Below are 15,982 nucleotides of genomic sequence, written 5' to 3' on the forward strand. Positions count from 1 at the left end.
CAAGGGACTATAGATGAAAGATAGCCTTTTGGCTAATTCTGGCATTTTTATATTAACTAAACTAAACTAAGGTGCATTTACTCAAGTACTGTACTTAAGTACTACTTTTTGGTACTTTTACTTAATTATTTTTATTTTCTGCTACTTGATACTTGTACTCCACTCATCTCAGAAGCAAATATTGTACTTTTTACTATATTACATTTATCTGACAGTTTAAGTTACTATCTAGTTAGGCTACTTTACGCATTCAGATCAACAATACAAAATATAATCAATAAATAAATTACAATATCATATCAGTTAGGCTTTATTGGTCCCCAGGGGGAATTACAGGCCAACAAGAAGCATGTAAAGTAATAACGCTACATACAAAAATATAAAATAATTTAGATGTGGTTCTCCAAAGATGGAGTACATTAATACCTCAGTAATTACAATCCAATAATATTGTATTCTGAAATTAGCCATTCTGCATTATGATTATTTTTATTTTTGGCACTTATAAATATAGTTTGATGTTAATACTTTTACTTTTGAAACATTTTAAACGCAGGACTTTGAATTATAACAGAGTATTTCTACAGTGTCTTGTTAAAAATCTCAGCACGCGCCAAGGTAACTGATGACGTCACACGCAGGCAGCGGAGTCCACGTCAGTGGTAACGGCTACTAACCAGGAAGTGGCTAGTAAAGCTAGCAACGGATAATGAGCAGCTGAAACCGTGGTATTTTTGACAGGTCGGTAGCCATTTGCTCAATGAACATTAAGCTAGAACTGTAGTTTAGCCCCGTATTTTATTAGCTACTAATTAATTACAGCCACATTTTATCGCGTCAGCCGGTCGGTTTCGCTAAAACTGACGTTAGCATAACTAGCGAGTAGCGTGCAACCTGCCGGGGCGGAGTGGCGAGTTACATACTGAATGTGCTCTGGTAGAACAGGTGTCGGTGATTGGAGACACTTTGCTTAAAAGCTGAGTTTAATTGTAAAATATTCGGCGCCGTAATAACACATTTCTGCCCTCATACACCTTGAAGGGTTAACCTAGCTAGTGCGCTTGTTTAGCCTGAGATGACGTAAACTTAACGAGTGTTACAGGAGGCTACTTCAAGACTCACAACCGGAATCATGAATAAGCTTTTTAATTTGTCTGTGATGTTATAATTGCGGCCATGTTTGTGTTTTCCGCTGCTTTGGTTGACGAAAACTACTCTCCTTTGTGTGTCTATGTACGTAAGGTTTGCATCAGTGGTTAGATGAAACTAACTGTACCTAAGATTTTTGATGTGCCTGTAACAGTCACTTAACTTGAGTACTTCCATTTTATTGCACTTTATACTTGTACCCTAATACAGTTTGGGAGCAAACATTGTACCATTTACTACACAACATTTATTGGACAGCATTAGTAACTAGTTACTGTCCAGATATATGTTGAATAAAAAATATGAAACCGTTTAGGTGATAAATTATGATGTATTATGAAGGATTGAGCTACCCAGCAGTACAGGAAGTAGTTAGAAGAAGCCCCACCATCACCGGCTGCTACATTTAAGTAATGTAGACATTAATGCATCAATAATAATAAACCAGTAATATATATTTGGCTGAGGTGGAAAGTGAGTTTCATTTTCTTTTATACTGTACAAACTATGATGACTTGAGAGAGCTGATGTTTCATGACATGGCCTCTCTAAACCCTGACATTTTCTGGTGCTTGGATTACCAAAAGATAGTATAGTTGTTTAACTGTGATGTGTTTAAGATTGCCAATTTTGTAACAAGGCAGGATAGATTGTTTAATTATACTTATTTTGATTTCTCAGTGCTACACTGTAAATGTCTTTGTGAGTGATCATGAACTCGGTAGAGTAGAGTAGTAGAGTATGCTTTTGTGTCTTAGCTCCATTTCCCATTCTTCCTAATGATGTCTGAAAATATGTACTTTGGACTGGTGCCTTGTAAGCCCATGCGAGCTGGGTGTAACTATTTGCATGACACAGTAATAAAATCAATCCTTCATTCATTCATATGTTGTTCTCAAATGGGCCCTTTTGCATAGTGAGTTCTACTTTTACTTTTGGTACTTTAAGCATATCTTGACGCTAATGCTTATGTGCTTTTATTAGAGTGAGATATTGAATGCAGCACTTTCACTTGTAATATAGTATCTACATATTGTAATATTGCCACTTAAGATCAGAGTACTTTTTCGACCACTGTAACAAATCCTATCTAATGCACCAATACGAAATAAATTCTACCTCGTGCTTGATTCAGTTATACTGGGAGGTGTTTCTTACATATTCTTTCCACTCAGATTATGTCAGTGATGGTGGACAAAATATTGAAATGTACTCTCAATACATTGCAATGCACTTGAATAGCACCACATAAGCTACATCCTCCAAAATGACCATTAAGTTGAAACAACGTCTCTCTAAACATTATAACCTTAATGAAGGTAGGATTTACTGCAGAAATGTTTTATCATAATGCATTAGTTGTAGCTTAGTGCAGCTAAATATACTGGAGACTGTGTGTAACTACTTTACAGTGGAAACAGAAAAGGTGTAAAACATACGATGCCTATATGCCTGGTGTTTGTTGGATCTCTGCCTTTTTGTTAGAGCTGTGTGGCCTGCACCCTGGTCCCACTTTGTCTTTGCTTGCAAATTAGCTAGAATTTTGTGTACTAATGAATTTTGATTTAATCAGGTAGTCTCATTGAGCTCAAGATCTTATTTATAGAGGAAGAGTCAACCAAGCCAGCACACTAGAGCGTCATGTCAGTTTCAAGTCAGTTTTATTGATGTATATATTTTTTTCTTTTTATAGGCCAAAAGCACAAATCACAAATTTACCTAAAAGGGTTTTTTGTCTGTCCTTAGACTTTAGTCTGGTTAGGAGGTTTTTATATAATCTGAAATAGGAGGAACATCAGAGACGACGTACTCTCAATTACCAGTTTGTTAGTGCATACTACCTAGCTAAAACTAATGCAGTCTAATACAGCTGCCCTGCAATGAAACCTACATTTATGGAGGCTGTAATGTCAGTTTGGGTTTGTGGTCAGTTTGGAGGCTGTAGTTCATATTTTGGTGTTTCTGATATCTGATCCACCTGGTAGTCTAATATGTTTGTTTGTAGACTGAAAAAACCCAGCTCTCAGCCTCCAGAAAAGATAAATGAATGCTTCGCTAAATAATTTAAACAAAAAACAATCATAAGATTAATTTAAATTGAATTTTTTTGGTGGTCCTTTGCATTAGTTGCAATAGTTTTAGTTAGGTATACCTAATAATCTGGTGACAAAGCGTAAATTTCGACTGAGCAAGTGACAAATATATATAATAAAAACAAATTAAAAACATCTGATCAAAATGGTTTTTTTTGAAAGGTTAACTAAAGTTTGCAGTTCAGTTCAATACCTAAACTGAATTCCGTTAATGTTACTGCACACTTCTCGGATATTTAAAGTGAAATAATTATTGAATCCTGTACTGTAGTTACAAGATTTAGATGAGCTGTGGCTTTATGTTGGTGTACACTTTTTGTGTATTTGTGTTTTATTTTTAGATACATGCACGGAACCAGAGCACATTTATGAAACAGTATAAAAAGGCACCGTTTTAAACAGGCCTTCAGATACCTTTCAGTTTCCCTTCACACTGCTTCACACAGAATAAGAGCATTATATCAAAATATCTTCCTCTCTGTCACCTCCAGCTTCAGCAGGGCAGGATGGGCAGGCAGAGGAAGAGGGTGGTGACCGGTGAAGCTGCTCCCCTTCCAAGGAAAGACGAGAAGCCCCCTGCATTCCACCGCAAAGAGAAGAAAAAGAAAGTCGACATTGGCAAAGTCTTCATCAACATCTCCATTGGCCTCTGCATATTCAGCTTGATCTGGTTCTTTTATGCCCTCTACATGCGCTCCAGCCTGGCCAAACGGGTGGTGACCCTGCACCCGTCACCTCCTGTCCTGGATGCCAATAGCAGCAGTGCCAAGGTTTCCTCTGAGAGGTTCTGGGGCTCGTACAGGCCTCAGGTCTACTTTGGCATGAAAACCAGGAGTCCCAGGTCGATGGTGACAGGTAGGGTGACACATTCAGAGTCAAGCTGGAGCTACTGAGTATATTTTTGGTGGATAGTAACTTTCTCATGAACTGAGTTACAGATCAGATTCATTCATTCTCTTTCTTATGGGCCAAATATAACAGTAGACAGTATATGATAGATTGTATTCATATTTTGGATTTGTTAGCTATGGTGACAAAGCAAGTTTAGGAGCATTGTTCACTCAGATAAACACTAATGAGTTTAAAAGATTAAAATATTTTGAACCTCTTAAATCCCACTGAGTCTGTGCAATACACTGAGCTTTTTTTAAATTCTAGCAGAGATCCTACAGTTTCTAAAGATACTAAATACATCAGGCTAATTTTTTTGGAAATGTGTATAAAATTAATCATAATAAATCTACAGCATTTTCACTTTATGGAATGGTGCAGCTTTAAAAAACACAATGTCTGTAGTTTGAATATTTCACTCAGTGTATGCATCATATCGCTTTAATGAACTGGAACAATGTGATACAACATATAAAATATGCTGTCATACTGTGATATACGAAGTTTTTCCAATCAAGAAGCTACTTGAGGAGAAATTAAAGGCGAAAATGGATGTTAAGGGTATCATACTATCATTATGTTAGTATGATGAAAACATAACAATGACAAAGTTGTACATACATAGACAGTTTTCTGTTTTTTAGATGCCCTCTTTACTGTCAAAACCACACTAAATTCATGTCTCGAGTCATTAGAATCTGTTTTAGGGTGGCTTTTCCCTTTAATATTTAATTGTTTGCTTTCACAAAATATTTGCCTCATTGCATTAATCAAATCCTCAATGTTTAATTGCACTCGATCAGGGAAATGGTGGGAAACAAGCCCAGGCACTTGTCAAATTCAAGTAAATTTTGGCCACAGTTCCTAGGACTGTTTACCCTGTCAGCCAATTTGGACGACCAATATTGTTTATTAGTTGACAGCACAAAGTGCACTACATTTTCCAATATTGAGTAACAACAGTTAATTAAGCACTGCTGTTCTCAAAACCCAGTTGGCGGGTAACGTTGCGCATGTAGCCAGTGAGTTTTGGGACTTACCTTTTATGTGAAACTGGTGACTAGTTATTTTCCAAATGATATATTTGTGCATTGTCTCTGCCATACAACCAAATGTATTTACTTTTATTGTCATATCTCAACAGGCATGATGTGGATGCGTCAGTTTACGGACATGGATATAAACCTGAGGCATACATGTGAGCAAGGGGATCGTTTGCACGGCTACGGCTGGCTGATGCATGATGGGATCACCTTTGGCGTGCAGGAAATCCGAGACAATGATTTCACGCTAACCACAGAGTTTGTCAAGAGGATGGGAGGGGATCACGGAGGAGACTGGACCTGGAGGATCACCGCTAAACAGCATGTGAGTACTGACTGTTTATTCTTGATATTCCCACTTTATCCAAATATATTTTACCATTTATTTGAAGTTTACCAAGCAGATACATATATCACTTGTGTTTAATGATTCCTGTTTTAAGTTTTGATAATTGTATTCTTTTCTTGTCTTTACCCAACAGAGCTCGGCCCCCCAAGCACCAGTCATCTCCCTGATGTTATACGCTGCAGCAGACACCCAGGGCTCACTGGAGGCCCACGTCGAAGATAGAAACCGCCTCGCATCCATCACTGGTTTCTCAGAGGAGCTCGGCAACTTTAAGATCACCTTTCGAAAGCCAGTCACCGGCGAATTGTCCAGTGCTAAATATGCAAGGTAAGTGCATTAATACAGGAGGGAATGGTCAGTTTTAAGAGTGATCTCGGATCAGGCAGCTATAAAGAACATACTGTAGAATGACTGCCAGAGCTGTATTAGTGGTATTAACATGCACCATAGAAAACTGACACTGAAGAATTACCTGCAACATTTGGTCAACTAAATGTTCTTTTAAGTGAACAGAATATAGTTCTGTTTCGCTGTCTATCCAAGTAGTTCAATTATCAATCAGTGAGGAAAATCTATGTGTCGATAAATCTCCATAGAAAGGTGAGATGACGTTGTCATATAGCAGTGCTGAATAGTGAACAGTTTAAACTGCATATGAATAAAAGATCCACGCATTAAAAAAACGCATGTGGTGATGTAAAGTCTGATGAGTCACCGAATCTTATGTTGAAGAAAAGCACTATTCGAGTGACCCTGGAATCTGGATGTCTGTTTGAGCTCTCCAGACTCCCAGCATCAATTGTACGGTCTTTTGATGATGCTCAGTAGAAATGTCATATTGTACTGCAGTGTGACCCTTCATTACTACTAGGGTTAAAAAAGAAATCCAGCCACTAGATGGAAGCAAAAGCAGGACTTTCAGCTTTTGTTTCATCAATTTGTTAATCCAAAAACACACTGGAGGAATTTCTTAATTCTGAAAGTTTCCTGAGCGTTCTGACGTTAATTATAACAGGATATATGTAACATTTGAAAAGCCAAAGAAAAGCAGACCCCTTTCCTGCCTTTTTCTGCAACGGCACAGCTGTCGTTTAATTAGAGAAGGTGTTTATCCACCTTCAGAAAGAACTGTCGTCTCAGTATTTTTTTGCACTGAGTGGATCAGGACTCTCTGCTAGCAACACCCACAGGGAGCACCAATATTTCACACTTTCATGAGGGCCAGAGAAGACCAGCATAGCAAAAATTAAAAAGGTACAGTATGCACTGGTAGAAATGATAAGAATTGTTTGAATTATAATTTATTGTAGGAAGATGGGTGATGAGGTGTAAGTGGGAGCTTAACGTTTGATGTTACTGTGAATGGTCACTTAACCTCTGACTCACCAGTACAATGTGAAACCCTCAGGACACACAGGTTATGACACGGAGTGCTAAGCCTTCACAAACGTAGCTAGTGCAGTTGAGATCACTTGTGTGTTAGTGACTAACTATGAAGTAGTTTAAAGGTTTGTGTGACTAATTGAGCTCACGTTTGAAAACACGAGGCCGTTAACAATACAATTCTTGTCTTTTCAGCTACAACTTTCTTCAGACCGTCTCTCCCGGCTTGGAGAAGCTCACTGACATTGTGAAGCAAAGTCTGAATCGCAGGTTTGTCTACAGCCCTCCCTCTGGTGAGAAGAGGCATTACATAGCTGTAGACACCTACAAGCCCCCCCACCACCAAAACCAACAGAAACCCGCCGACACGAGGAAAGAGAGTGACTTTGTGGTTCACCAGGTGACCGTCCAGATGCCGTTCCAGATCGAAGTTCTGTTCGAGTCCGGGAGCTTCCACAACCGTCCCAACCAACTCGTGGGCTCGATCATGACTCAGGAGCTTGAGAAGAGGAAAGCTGAGTTTGACTCAAAGTTTGAGAAGACTTTTGGGCTCGAGAGCAAAGGTTTTACCAAGGCACAAATTAAATTTGGCCAGGCAGCTCTCAGCAACATGTTGGGTGGAATGGGCTACTTCTATGGACAGTCGGTGGTGCAGTCGGTCTACAATGAATACCCACTCCTGTACCCTGAAGGAGCTTTATTCACTGCCGTCCCATCACGCTCTTTCTTCCCCAGAGGGTTCCTTTGGGATGAGGGGTTTCACCAGCTGCTGCTGAGCAAGTGGGATCCCCAGGTGACAAGGGAGGCCATTGCCCACTGGATAGACCTGATGAATGTGGAGGGCTGGATTCCCCGGGAACAGATCCTGGGAGACGAGGCTCGCAGTAAAGTCCCAGCCGAGTTTGTAGTTCAGCGTAACGAGAATGCCAACCCACCTACGCTCTTCTTAGCTCTTCAGGAACTTATTGAACAACTCACTTCAAGTCCAGAGAACCCAGCATCTCAGCCTACCTTGCCTTTCCTCCGACGACTCTTCCCTAGACTGAAAACCTGGTTTGAATGGTACAACACCACACAGACAGGGCCCCTGCCAAACTCTTACCGCTGGCGTGGACGTGACAAAGACACCAACCTTTTCCTCAACCCCAAGACCTTGACTTCTGGGCTGGATGACTACCCTCGGGCCTCACACCCATCAGCAGATGAACGGCACGTGGATTTACACTGCTGGATGGCCTTGTCCTCAGGCATCATGGCAAGCATCGCCCGGCTTCTAGATGAGCCCCACCAGGACTATGAACTCACCCACCAGGTGCTCAGTGACAACAACCTGCTGAACGAGCACCACTGGTCAGATCAGCTTCGTGCTTTCAGTGACTTCGGCAACCACACTCAGTCTGTATCCTTGCAGCAGGAGAAAGTGTACGTGCCTCCCGGACAACCTCGTCATCAGTTCCCCGTGGCACGCCTCGTGCGCTCAGTCCGCCGGGCCCCCAAGCTGCAGTATGTTAACGCTTTGGGTTATGTTAGCTTGTTCCCTTTCTTACTGCAAATCCTTACACCGGACTCACCCAAACTAGAACATATCCTCCGTGACATGAGAGACACCAATAAGCTGTGGACGCCCTACGGCCTGCGTTCAATCTCCAAGTCTGATCCAATGTATATGAAACGAAACACAGAACACGATGCCCCCTACTGGAGGGGACCTGTATGGATTAATATCAACTACTTGGCAGTCAGAGCCCTGCACCATTACAGCAACACAGAAGGGCCATACCAAGAGAAGGCAACTGCTCTTTATGAGGAACTCAGGACTAACATCATCGATAATGTTTATAGACAGTATGTTGAAACAGGGTATATCTGGGAACAGTACAATGACAGCACCGGCAGGGGCCAAGGAAGCCACCCCTTCACTGGCTGGTCAGCCCTGACAGTATTAATGATGGCTGAACAGTAGTGATACTGTAGATTTCACCTCATGTTTTATAGACAAGATTTCGGCCTTCATTCATCTGGATGGGATTGAAACACACGACACGGTTAGGTGTTAAGATACAGTAATAGGACTCGTCTGGTTGATTAAACTCGACAAACTGTAATTACCAGATCCAGCTGAAGAACAGGCATTTATGATCACATTTCCACATTTAACCTTTAATTAAAATAACAGGTGTCACACAGGTATTCTCTGAAGGGCAATTTCAAACAAGCATAAGTGCAGCTACCCTGTCTTTGCTGTATGTGGAGCCGAGCACTGTCTAGTGCTTCAGTCATATACTTAAGATGCATTCAGGAAACACTTAACAAACTCATATCCCTCACAGCTTCAGACACACACAACGTCATCGCTTCACATTGCGACATTTTAATATGGGAATTCAAGACACGTGATTACAGTATTTTTAGTATTTAATATGTAGGAAACTGCTGGTCCACATCTCTGAGGGAGAGTTCATGCTTACACACTGTAAGGTATGTGTGGTATATGAGCAACTCTTCAGATTTGTTTCTATCTGGGAAAATAAGTGCTTAAATGAGCAAGTTTTGCATTCTTACTTACCTAATGAAGGCCATTCTCCGTTTTTGTGCCATTTCTCTTTCATCATATGTCCTCAGTTCTCTGTCTTTATGATTGCTCATTTTGATATTTAATTGTTTGGTCACAGTCTTAAAAAAATCTATACAGTCTTGCTCAACATTTCTAAAATCACTGCTTTTAAAAGCAGACATTTTGTATACAGCCTGTGGTTCGACTGGCAGGGAATACAACAGTGACTGTGACGTTTTGTTTTGTTAAAAACAATAAACGGTTTAAATAATTTATTTTGTCTTACTGGACTTTTTTGATGATATTGGTGTTCTCTGCTTGAAATGCAATGAGGAAATGACCTTGTCCATCCTTATAATATGAGCTTGGTTGTTAGAGCTCAGACCCTGACACTTTGCACAGGGCGCTTGTATTTAATGATTATTCTATCAGTACTTGTGAGTTGCTTTGGATGAAAGAATCTTTCTTTGCAAACACAACTGTAAAATCCTTGTCCTTAATTAACCTAATGTGTTACAGCTAGACTAGAATTGCATTTAATTTAAAATTCAATATTACAACTTACTCGCTAAGAAAGACGGCTGTGAACAACACAAAAATAAACATAAAAACAGTGGTGGAATGTAACTAAGTACATTCACTCAAATACTAAGCACAATTTCCAGGTACTTGTACTTGAGTACTTCCTTTTTATGCTACTTTATACTTCAGCTTCACTGCATCTCAGAGGAAAATAATGCACTTTTTACATTATTGCATTGATTTAACAGCTTTAGTTGCTAGTTACTTTTCATGTTTATATTATTAGTACAAAATATAAACCAACTAATCTGTGCTGCATCATTACAGATTACCCAGCAGTATGTAAAGTAGTTGAAATAAGATCCACATTTAATGACCACATTAATGCCTCAATGATAATAATCTAATAACACATTAAACATTATACTGAAATAGTATTTTAAAATTTGCTGCTTTAATTTAAAGAATCTGAATATTTCCATCACTGCAAAAAAAAAATTCAATTAATTATCACATCTTGTTTCTCCATGTTACAGTATATATATGTACAGTAAATGCACAGCGGCCAGCATAGGTAGGTTTTAAATGTGAGCACATTTTATGTCTTGGATAGTAGGTAAAGTCTTGAAATAGAGAAGTTGCTGTTAAAATCCCACCATGTCTCCTTTTTCTTGTATTTTTCAAATCTTTTAAATACTTCCAAAAATGCCTAGGGGTGCATATTATCCCAAAAAATATGAATAAGCTCAAGATCAAAGAGTTGTAATATTTAATAAATGTTTGATAATACAGTGGAGAGCCAGGGTGTTTTACTTTTATACCAAATATACAGCTTTAACAGTAGGAATTTGATTGATTTGCTTGCAATATTACTAAGTAGCCAGAATTGTCACCTGCCTCCAGCTCCAGCTATGAACACAAACTCTCCCTGTTTTGCATGTGATGTAAAGTATTGAAATTGCAGTGTCTTTTTTTTTTATGCAGATTGCAGTCAATGACTCCTCATATGTTCAGCACTGATGTCAGCACTCGTCTGTCAGTCAGAGCAGACAGTAGCTGCAGCACGCTGTGACCTTAAGTACAGCAGCCCTGTCCTTTTCCTTTTGTCAGATGGCACATTCGAAGGCCTCTAGCTGACGTCAATCTGCTTTTTTACATGGTTTCCATGGAGCGCAGTTGCTGTGAGGGCTTGGTGCCTAATTAGCTAAAATCAAAAGGCATTGAGAGTACATAGATGGCAGATTCTCTTTACTCCTTGACTTGTGCTGGCATACATTCACACACCAGGGCATACAGTGGCAATGTTCTTATTAATACTTTGACACCAAATATAAAACGCAGGTACTGGGAGCACTGATATGGGCTCTCAGTCTGTGTGCATGACCACTGGGTTTCCAACCTCTACACTTTTGTGAATCCTTTGAATGGGCTAGATGTGCAGTTGTATAGTCGAAGGCTTAGCATGGTGCATTAAGGTTGCATAGCTAAAAATAGTGCCTCTATCAGTTAGCAGAACAGCAGATACACTGTGAAGCCACAGATCGGTAGCTTCAGCACAATTATAAGAAGCTACAGTATGTCCCTCAGTTTTTCTATTCATGATTCACGGCAGATAGTGTAGATTAACAGCACCAGAAATAAACACAGTGCCTGCATGCATCTTGGAAAAGGTTTCAAATCCATCTTTTAGCAATATTTTTTTCCAACATTGTGAACCGTTCTGTTGACTCAATCGTGTGTTTAGATCTCAAAAAACTAGCGTGTGATGTATCAATGTGCAATGATTGCCTTCGGGCTCAGTCGTGGGAGACACAAGCTCATCATTTGACCCTGTGACCTGTTAACACAAAGCACGGTATCAAGGGATTTGGACAAAGATGAGCCATATCCTCTGCCGTTCGCTGTTTCTGTCAGAGGAAATGGATTCCACATCCCCTCAATGCAACCACAGTCGAAAATGCATTTATTTCTTTGAAGAGTGCGGACAATCTGTGTGACTAAAGCACTCACTGCGCAATCCATCCCCCTCACCCAAGACCCTTTTTTCACAGTGAGATGGGATAATAGCCAAACAGCATCAGAGCTAACTAATGTGACTGCATAATAAACAGATGAGTCAGGGAGTATTCATTTGCATATCATCCCAACCTTATCAGAGCTTCTATATAGTGAATATTTTTGTGATTGCCTACTACCAATGAATTGGCCGGCAAGTGCGGGGAACATGGAGAGAAGGCTGTGTCCAAATGGCCGCAGCTCGGTGTTGAAATAGAATATTTTTTTATGATGGAAATCATTATACATCTGCAGAGCAATTATAAAGTTGTCTAATAGTTGCTGGAAATACCCCCCTTGTAGCACTGACTGCTGTATTGAATGTAATTACTGGGAACTTATGCTAGAGGGAGCTAATTAATAAGGCATTTGTGAGTGGAAAAGAGGCTTTTTGAATACAGCTTAGCTATCATTTTACTTACAATGGAGAGCTACTTAGAATTAAAGCAGTATAAGTGGATAATTATGCTAATGGCTCAATTTGGATTTAAGATATGGTGGCAGGCTGTATTTCTGTGATCACTGCTCCTGCATTACAGTGGCTCTCACACAGGTTTTCTGCGTGTATGTGGGCTTATATGTTCATATCATCTCACTGGAGATGTCAGATGTTCTGTCCTGAGGCCACAGTATAATGTGAGTGTGTGTGTGTGTGTGCTCCTCTGACAACTTTTTTGCCTCCCATACAAACAAACAAGGCCTCTGGGCAAACTGGCTGTGAACTTGTGCTCCTTGTGACGTTTGCATTTATCCATTTTTCTGTCTTTGTGTATCCCTCAAGCCTCGTGGCTGCGAAGTGTTTAATGTTTTAATTTTCATTATGCTGACTGCATGTCAATGTTGTTCGCGGAACTCCATCTTTGACATCACTGCCCTCCCAGGACAGTGTAACAGCATTTGTTCTCCCTGACATCAAAACAGCAAGGCATCCTTCCTCTGTTTAATTCAGTTGCTATCATCATCCACACAGGCCTAATTGCTGTTTATGTCTTTCTGTAAAATACCCTCCAGGATCCAGCATCTCCAGCTCTCTGTACCCTGCCTTTGCCCCCCAGAAGCTCGCTGTTGAGCACCAAACTTGCCTCAGCCAACATAGGTCTATGTATGTTATGTAAGGCCCACTATAAATAGGTTCACCCGGGATCTTTTGTCTTTACCTGATTCGCTCTTAGCCCAACAGTTTTTATTTCTGGAGAGAGCTGTGGAAGCTAGTGCAATGTAGAGCTGGCCGTTTCCATAGTTACTTTTGTTAGCTGCAAGCTCTTAACATTCTTCATCTGTTTCCTCACATGTCTGCTGTTAGCTATTTGTTTGAATCTGTTTGCATTGCATGTCCCCCTAATGACTGTGCGTGCATCGATAAAGCAGTGATGGAAACAATGCTTTCTGATTATTAACATTCATATCTTTTCATACGTGTTGTGGTGTCAATGGACAGGGGGGAAAGAGCAACAAATAGAAATCAGTGTGGGTGCAGATGAGTCAGAGACGAGAATATGTAGACGTTAACTTCTGTTGGTCAAAAGTACATGCAATTAGTCCCATGCTCTGTGATAATGATTTTGTGTAGTGGATGCTATTGAGCCTCAGAGTAAGAGGAGTGTTGCATCTCATAAAGCACATAACCTAGATATTTGCATTTTTTACACTATGTTATAAGAAACTATCAGCTATCTGCGGGGCTGGAAGGCATTCTTTAGTTTGAATCAGATATTTGCAAAAATATGAAAATCCACTGTCCTATTTCACGGATTTCTCCAAGCAGTTAGGTAACAGCAGGTACAGTAGCTGGATCAGGCCCAAGAATTTGAGTGCTGCAAGCTTGGATCTAGCAGAGAAGAGGGCAAGGTGGGAGCCATGCGAGTGCAATGTGTGTGGAGGAGTCTGGGGGCATGGTTAAAGAAACACTGGGGCATTCCGCAATCACGATTGGAGAGCTGAATATGATTCTCACCCATCCCTGTTGTAGAACCAAAGAGTACAGGCGGCTGGGGACCAAAGTGGGCGAGTGCGAAAGTATTTTTGGATCGCACGGGAAACCTGCCACACCAACAGCAGCAGCAGCATCGGGGCCTGGTACCGGGCTTCCCTAACCCACTCCCACTCTCAGAGGAAGAGCAGGAGAGAGATGTTCCTTCAAAAGAAGAACCACGCTTCCGCCGCTTTTATTTTTCTTATTTGTGCTATTTTTCTTTCAATTGCCCGGCGTTTGAATGATGATGTAGTATATATAACTATGCAGAGCCCAACATGACAGAGAGAGAGAGAGGGAGAGAAAATAACGAACTTGGCAGCTGAGGCGAGTATCTTGTATTTATAGAAAGTCGTGTTTCCGGCAGAGGTTTCTGTGGTTTTAGCACTCCCAATCCATTTTTGCGGTGTCTTACAGGCCCTATTGTATCCAGGTTTAGATTGAAGATGTTCCCTCATCTAGCGCCTTGGGGGGAGATTTGACTGTGAGACATGTCAGAATGTGATTTGGGGGAGGCAGATGGATTTCTCCGGCTCTTGTGCAACCCTGGCTTTCTAAGGATTGCTCCAAAAAAAAATCTGCTTTGCATCCACAAACTTAAAAAGGCATTAGCCAAAAGTACAACACAGCACTTGAGGCTGAATTTAAATGTGTGTAGTGTATGATCTATATGCATTTCATTACTGCGTGGATGCAGGCAAAGCTGAAGCCTAAGTTTTTTGTTTCTTTTTTTTTTTTTTTTTTTTTAAATCTCAGGTTTTCTGAATTTGTCTTGTAGATGCAGTACAGTATTTCCTGTATAACCTCTCCAGATCATGGCAGGTTTGAAGTGCTTTTTTATTTCAAACAGCAAATGGCAGCCTCTGCATCTCAGTGGATTTCCTGGTATGGATAAGGTTCTTCTATTATTTACTCTCAAACCGTGTGGGCTGCATAGTTGGTTGACAAACTGCCAAGGCATTGAGACTTTGAGGAGCTACTGTACATCAAGAGAAATATATCTCATTTTGAAGTGAGAATTATCAGCACAAAATGGTTGTTTTTTTTATGTTGTCGAGTAGTAATGTGGACGTGAGAATCGGCTAACGCTTCAGTTCTTGTGATCTTGAGACAGGAGCTAGTCTGGGTTTAAAGGGTCTGAGAAAATAGAAAACAGTGGAGGTGTACTGTACACTAAATTTAGCACTCCCTTTGCAAATACATAGATGAACAGAAACTGGCTACTGATTTTCAATAACGGGTGAGAGTGCTCCACTTATCTGATTCGGCTTACACCAGAACTGCAATGTGCTTTTCAGAACAATAATGATAACAGAGATTTTGCCAGCATTGCTACTGAACGGCATCTGGTCACATCTGGCTGAGACTTGAGGTCATCATTTCATTCTCATTTGGACTTGAAAGTCCAACATGGACACAACCCAAATTAGATGTAATCCGATACATTGATGTGCCTTTAGTTTGCATCGATAGCTTGACTGCTGCACAGTTTTGCAAAATCAACAACATGCCACAGCTCATAGATTTTGTCCTTACCCGTGCATCAGCTTTGTCTGGAGCAGAATGTCGTCTCTTGTAAAAAGGCAATGCTTTTCAATTCAATTTTACTTGTACAGCCCAATATCACAAATCACAATGCGCATCAGAGGGCTTCACAACGTATGACACCGCCTGTCCTTGGACCCTCACAGCAGATAGAGAAATACTCCACCCAAAAAACTCTCAAGCAGGGAAAAATGGAATAAACATCAGCAAGAGCAACTGAGTAGGGACCCCTCTCCCATGATAGCCAGATGTGCAGTAGATATCGTATGCTGTAATTATAATATGTTTGTGGTAATGTGTCAGGAAAGTTCAATACAGCAAGAGACAACTGTCTGTATTGTTGGGTTAGATTAGCGTTGTCTGCATAGCAGCTCTTTTTTTATTACAAGACTAATACACACTCAGGAATAATAGTCAAAATAAAAA

At 40.4% G+C, this 15,982-nt stretch overlaps 1 protein-coding gene across 1 annotated transcript; it reads left to right on the forward strand.

Moving 5' to 3' along the window:
• The first annotated feature begins 649 nt into the window (after nucleotides 1-649).
• mogs (mannosyl-oligosaccharide glucosidase) lies at nucleotides 650-9,737 on the forward strand. The gene is made up of 5 exons (XM_050045048.1): nucleotides 650-741; nucleotides 3,734-4,097; nucleotides 5,278-5,501; nucleotides 5,659-5,852; nucleotides 7,104-9,737. Exons 2-5 carry the CDS (start codon nucleotides 3,749-3,751, stop codon nucleotides 8,869-8,871), a joined length of 2,535 nt encoding a protein of 844 aa, XP_049901005.1. The 5' UTR covers nucleotides 650-741; nucleotides 3,734-3,748; the 3' UTR covers nucleotides 8,872-9,737.
• Nucleotides 9,738-15,982: the final 6,245 nt, after the last annotated feature.

Source organism: Epinephelus moara, chromosome 5 (genome assembly GCF_006386435.1).
Source record: "Epinephelus moara isolate mb chromosome 5, YSFRI_EMoa_1.0, whole genome shotgun sequence".
Classification (NCBI taxonomy): domain Eukaryota; kingdom Metazoa; phylum Chordata; class Actinopteri; order Perciformes; family Serranidae; genus Epinephelus; species Epinephelus moara.

Excerpts from the sequence above, each read along its gene's own strand:
- mogs (XM_050045048.1), top strand. The coding sequence starts at position 3,749 with ATGGGCAGGCAGAGGAAGAGGGTGGTGACCGGTGAAGCTGCTCCCCTT. Across the intron at positions 4,098-5,277 it reads TCCCAGGTCGATGGTGACAG|GCATGATGTGGATGCGTCAG; the intron begins GTAGGGTGACAC and ends ATATCTCAACAG. Across the intron at positions 5,853-7,103 it reads TCCAGTGCTAAATATGCAAG|CTACAACTTTCTTCAGACCG; the intron begins GTAAGTGCATTA and ends TTGTCTTTTCAG.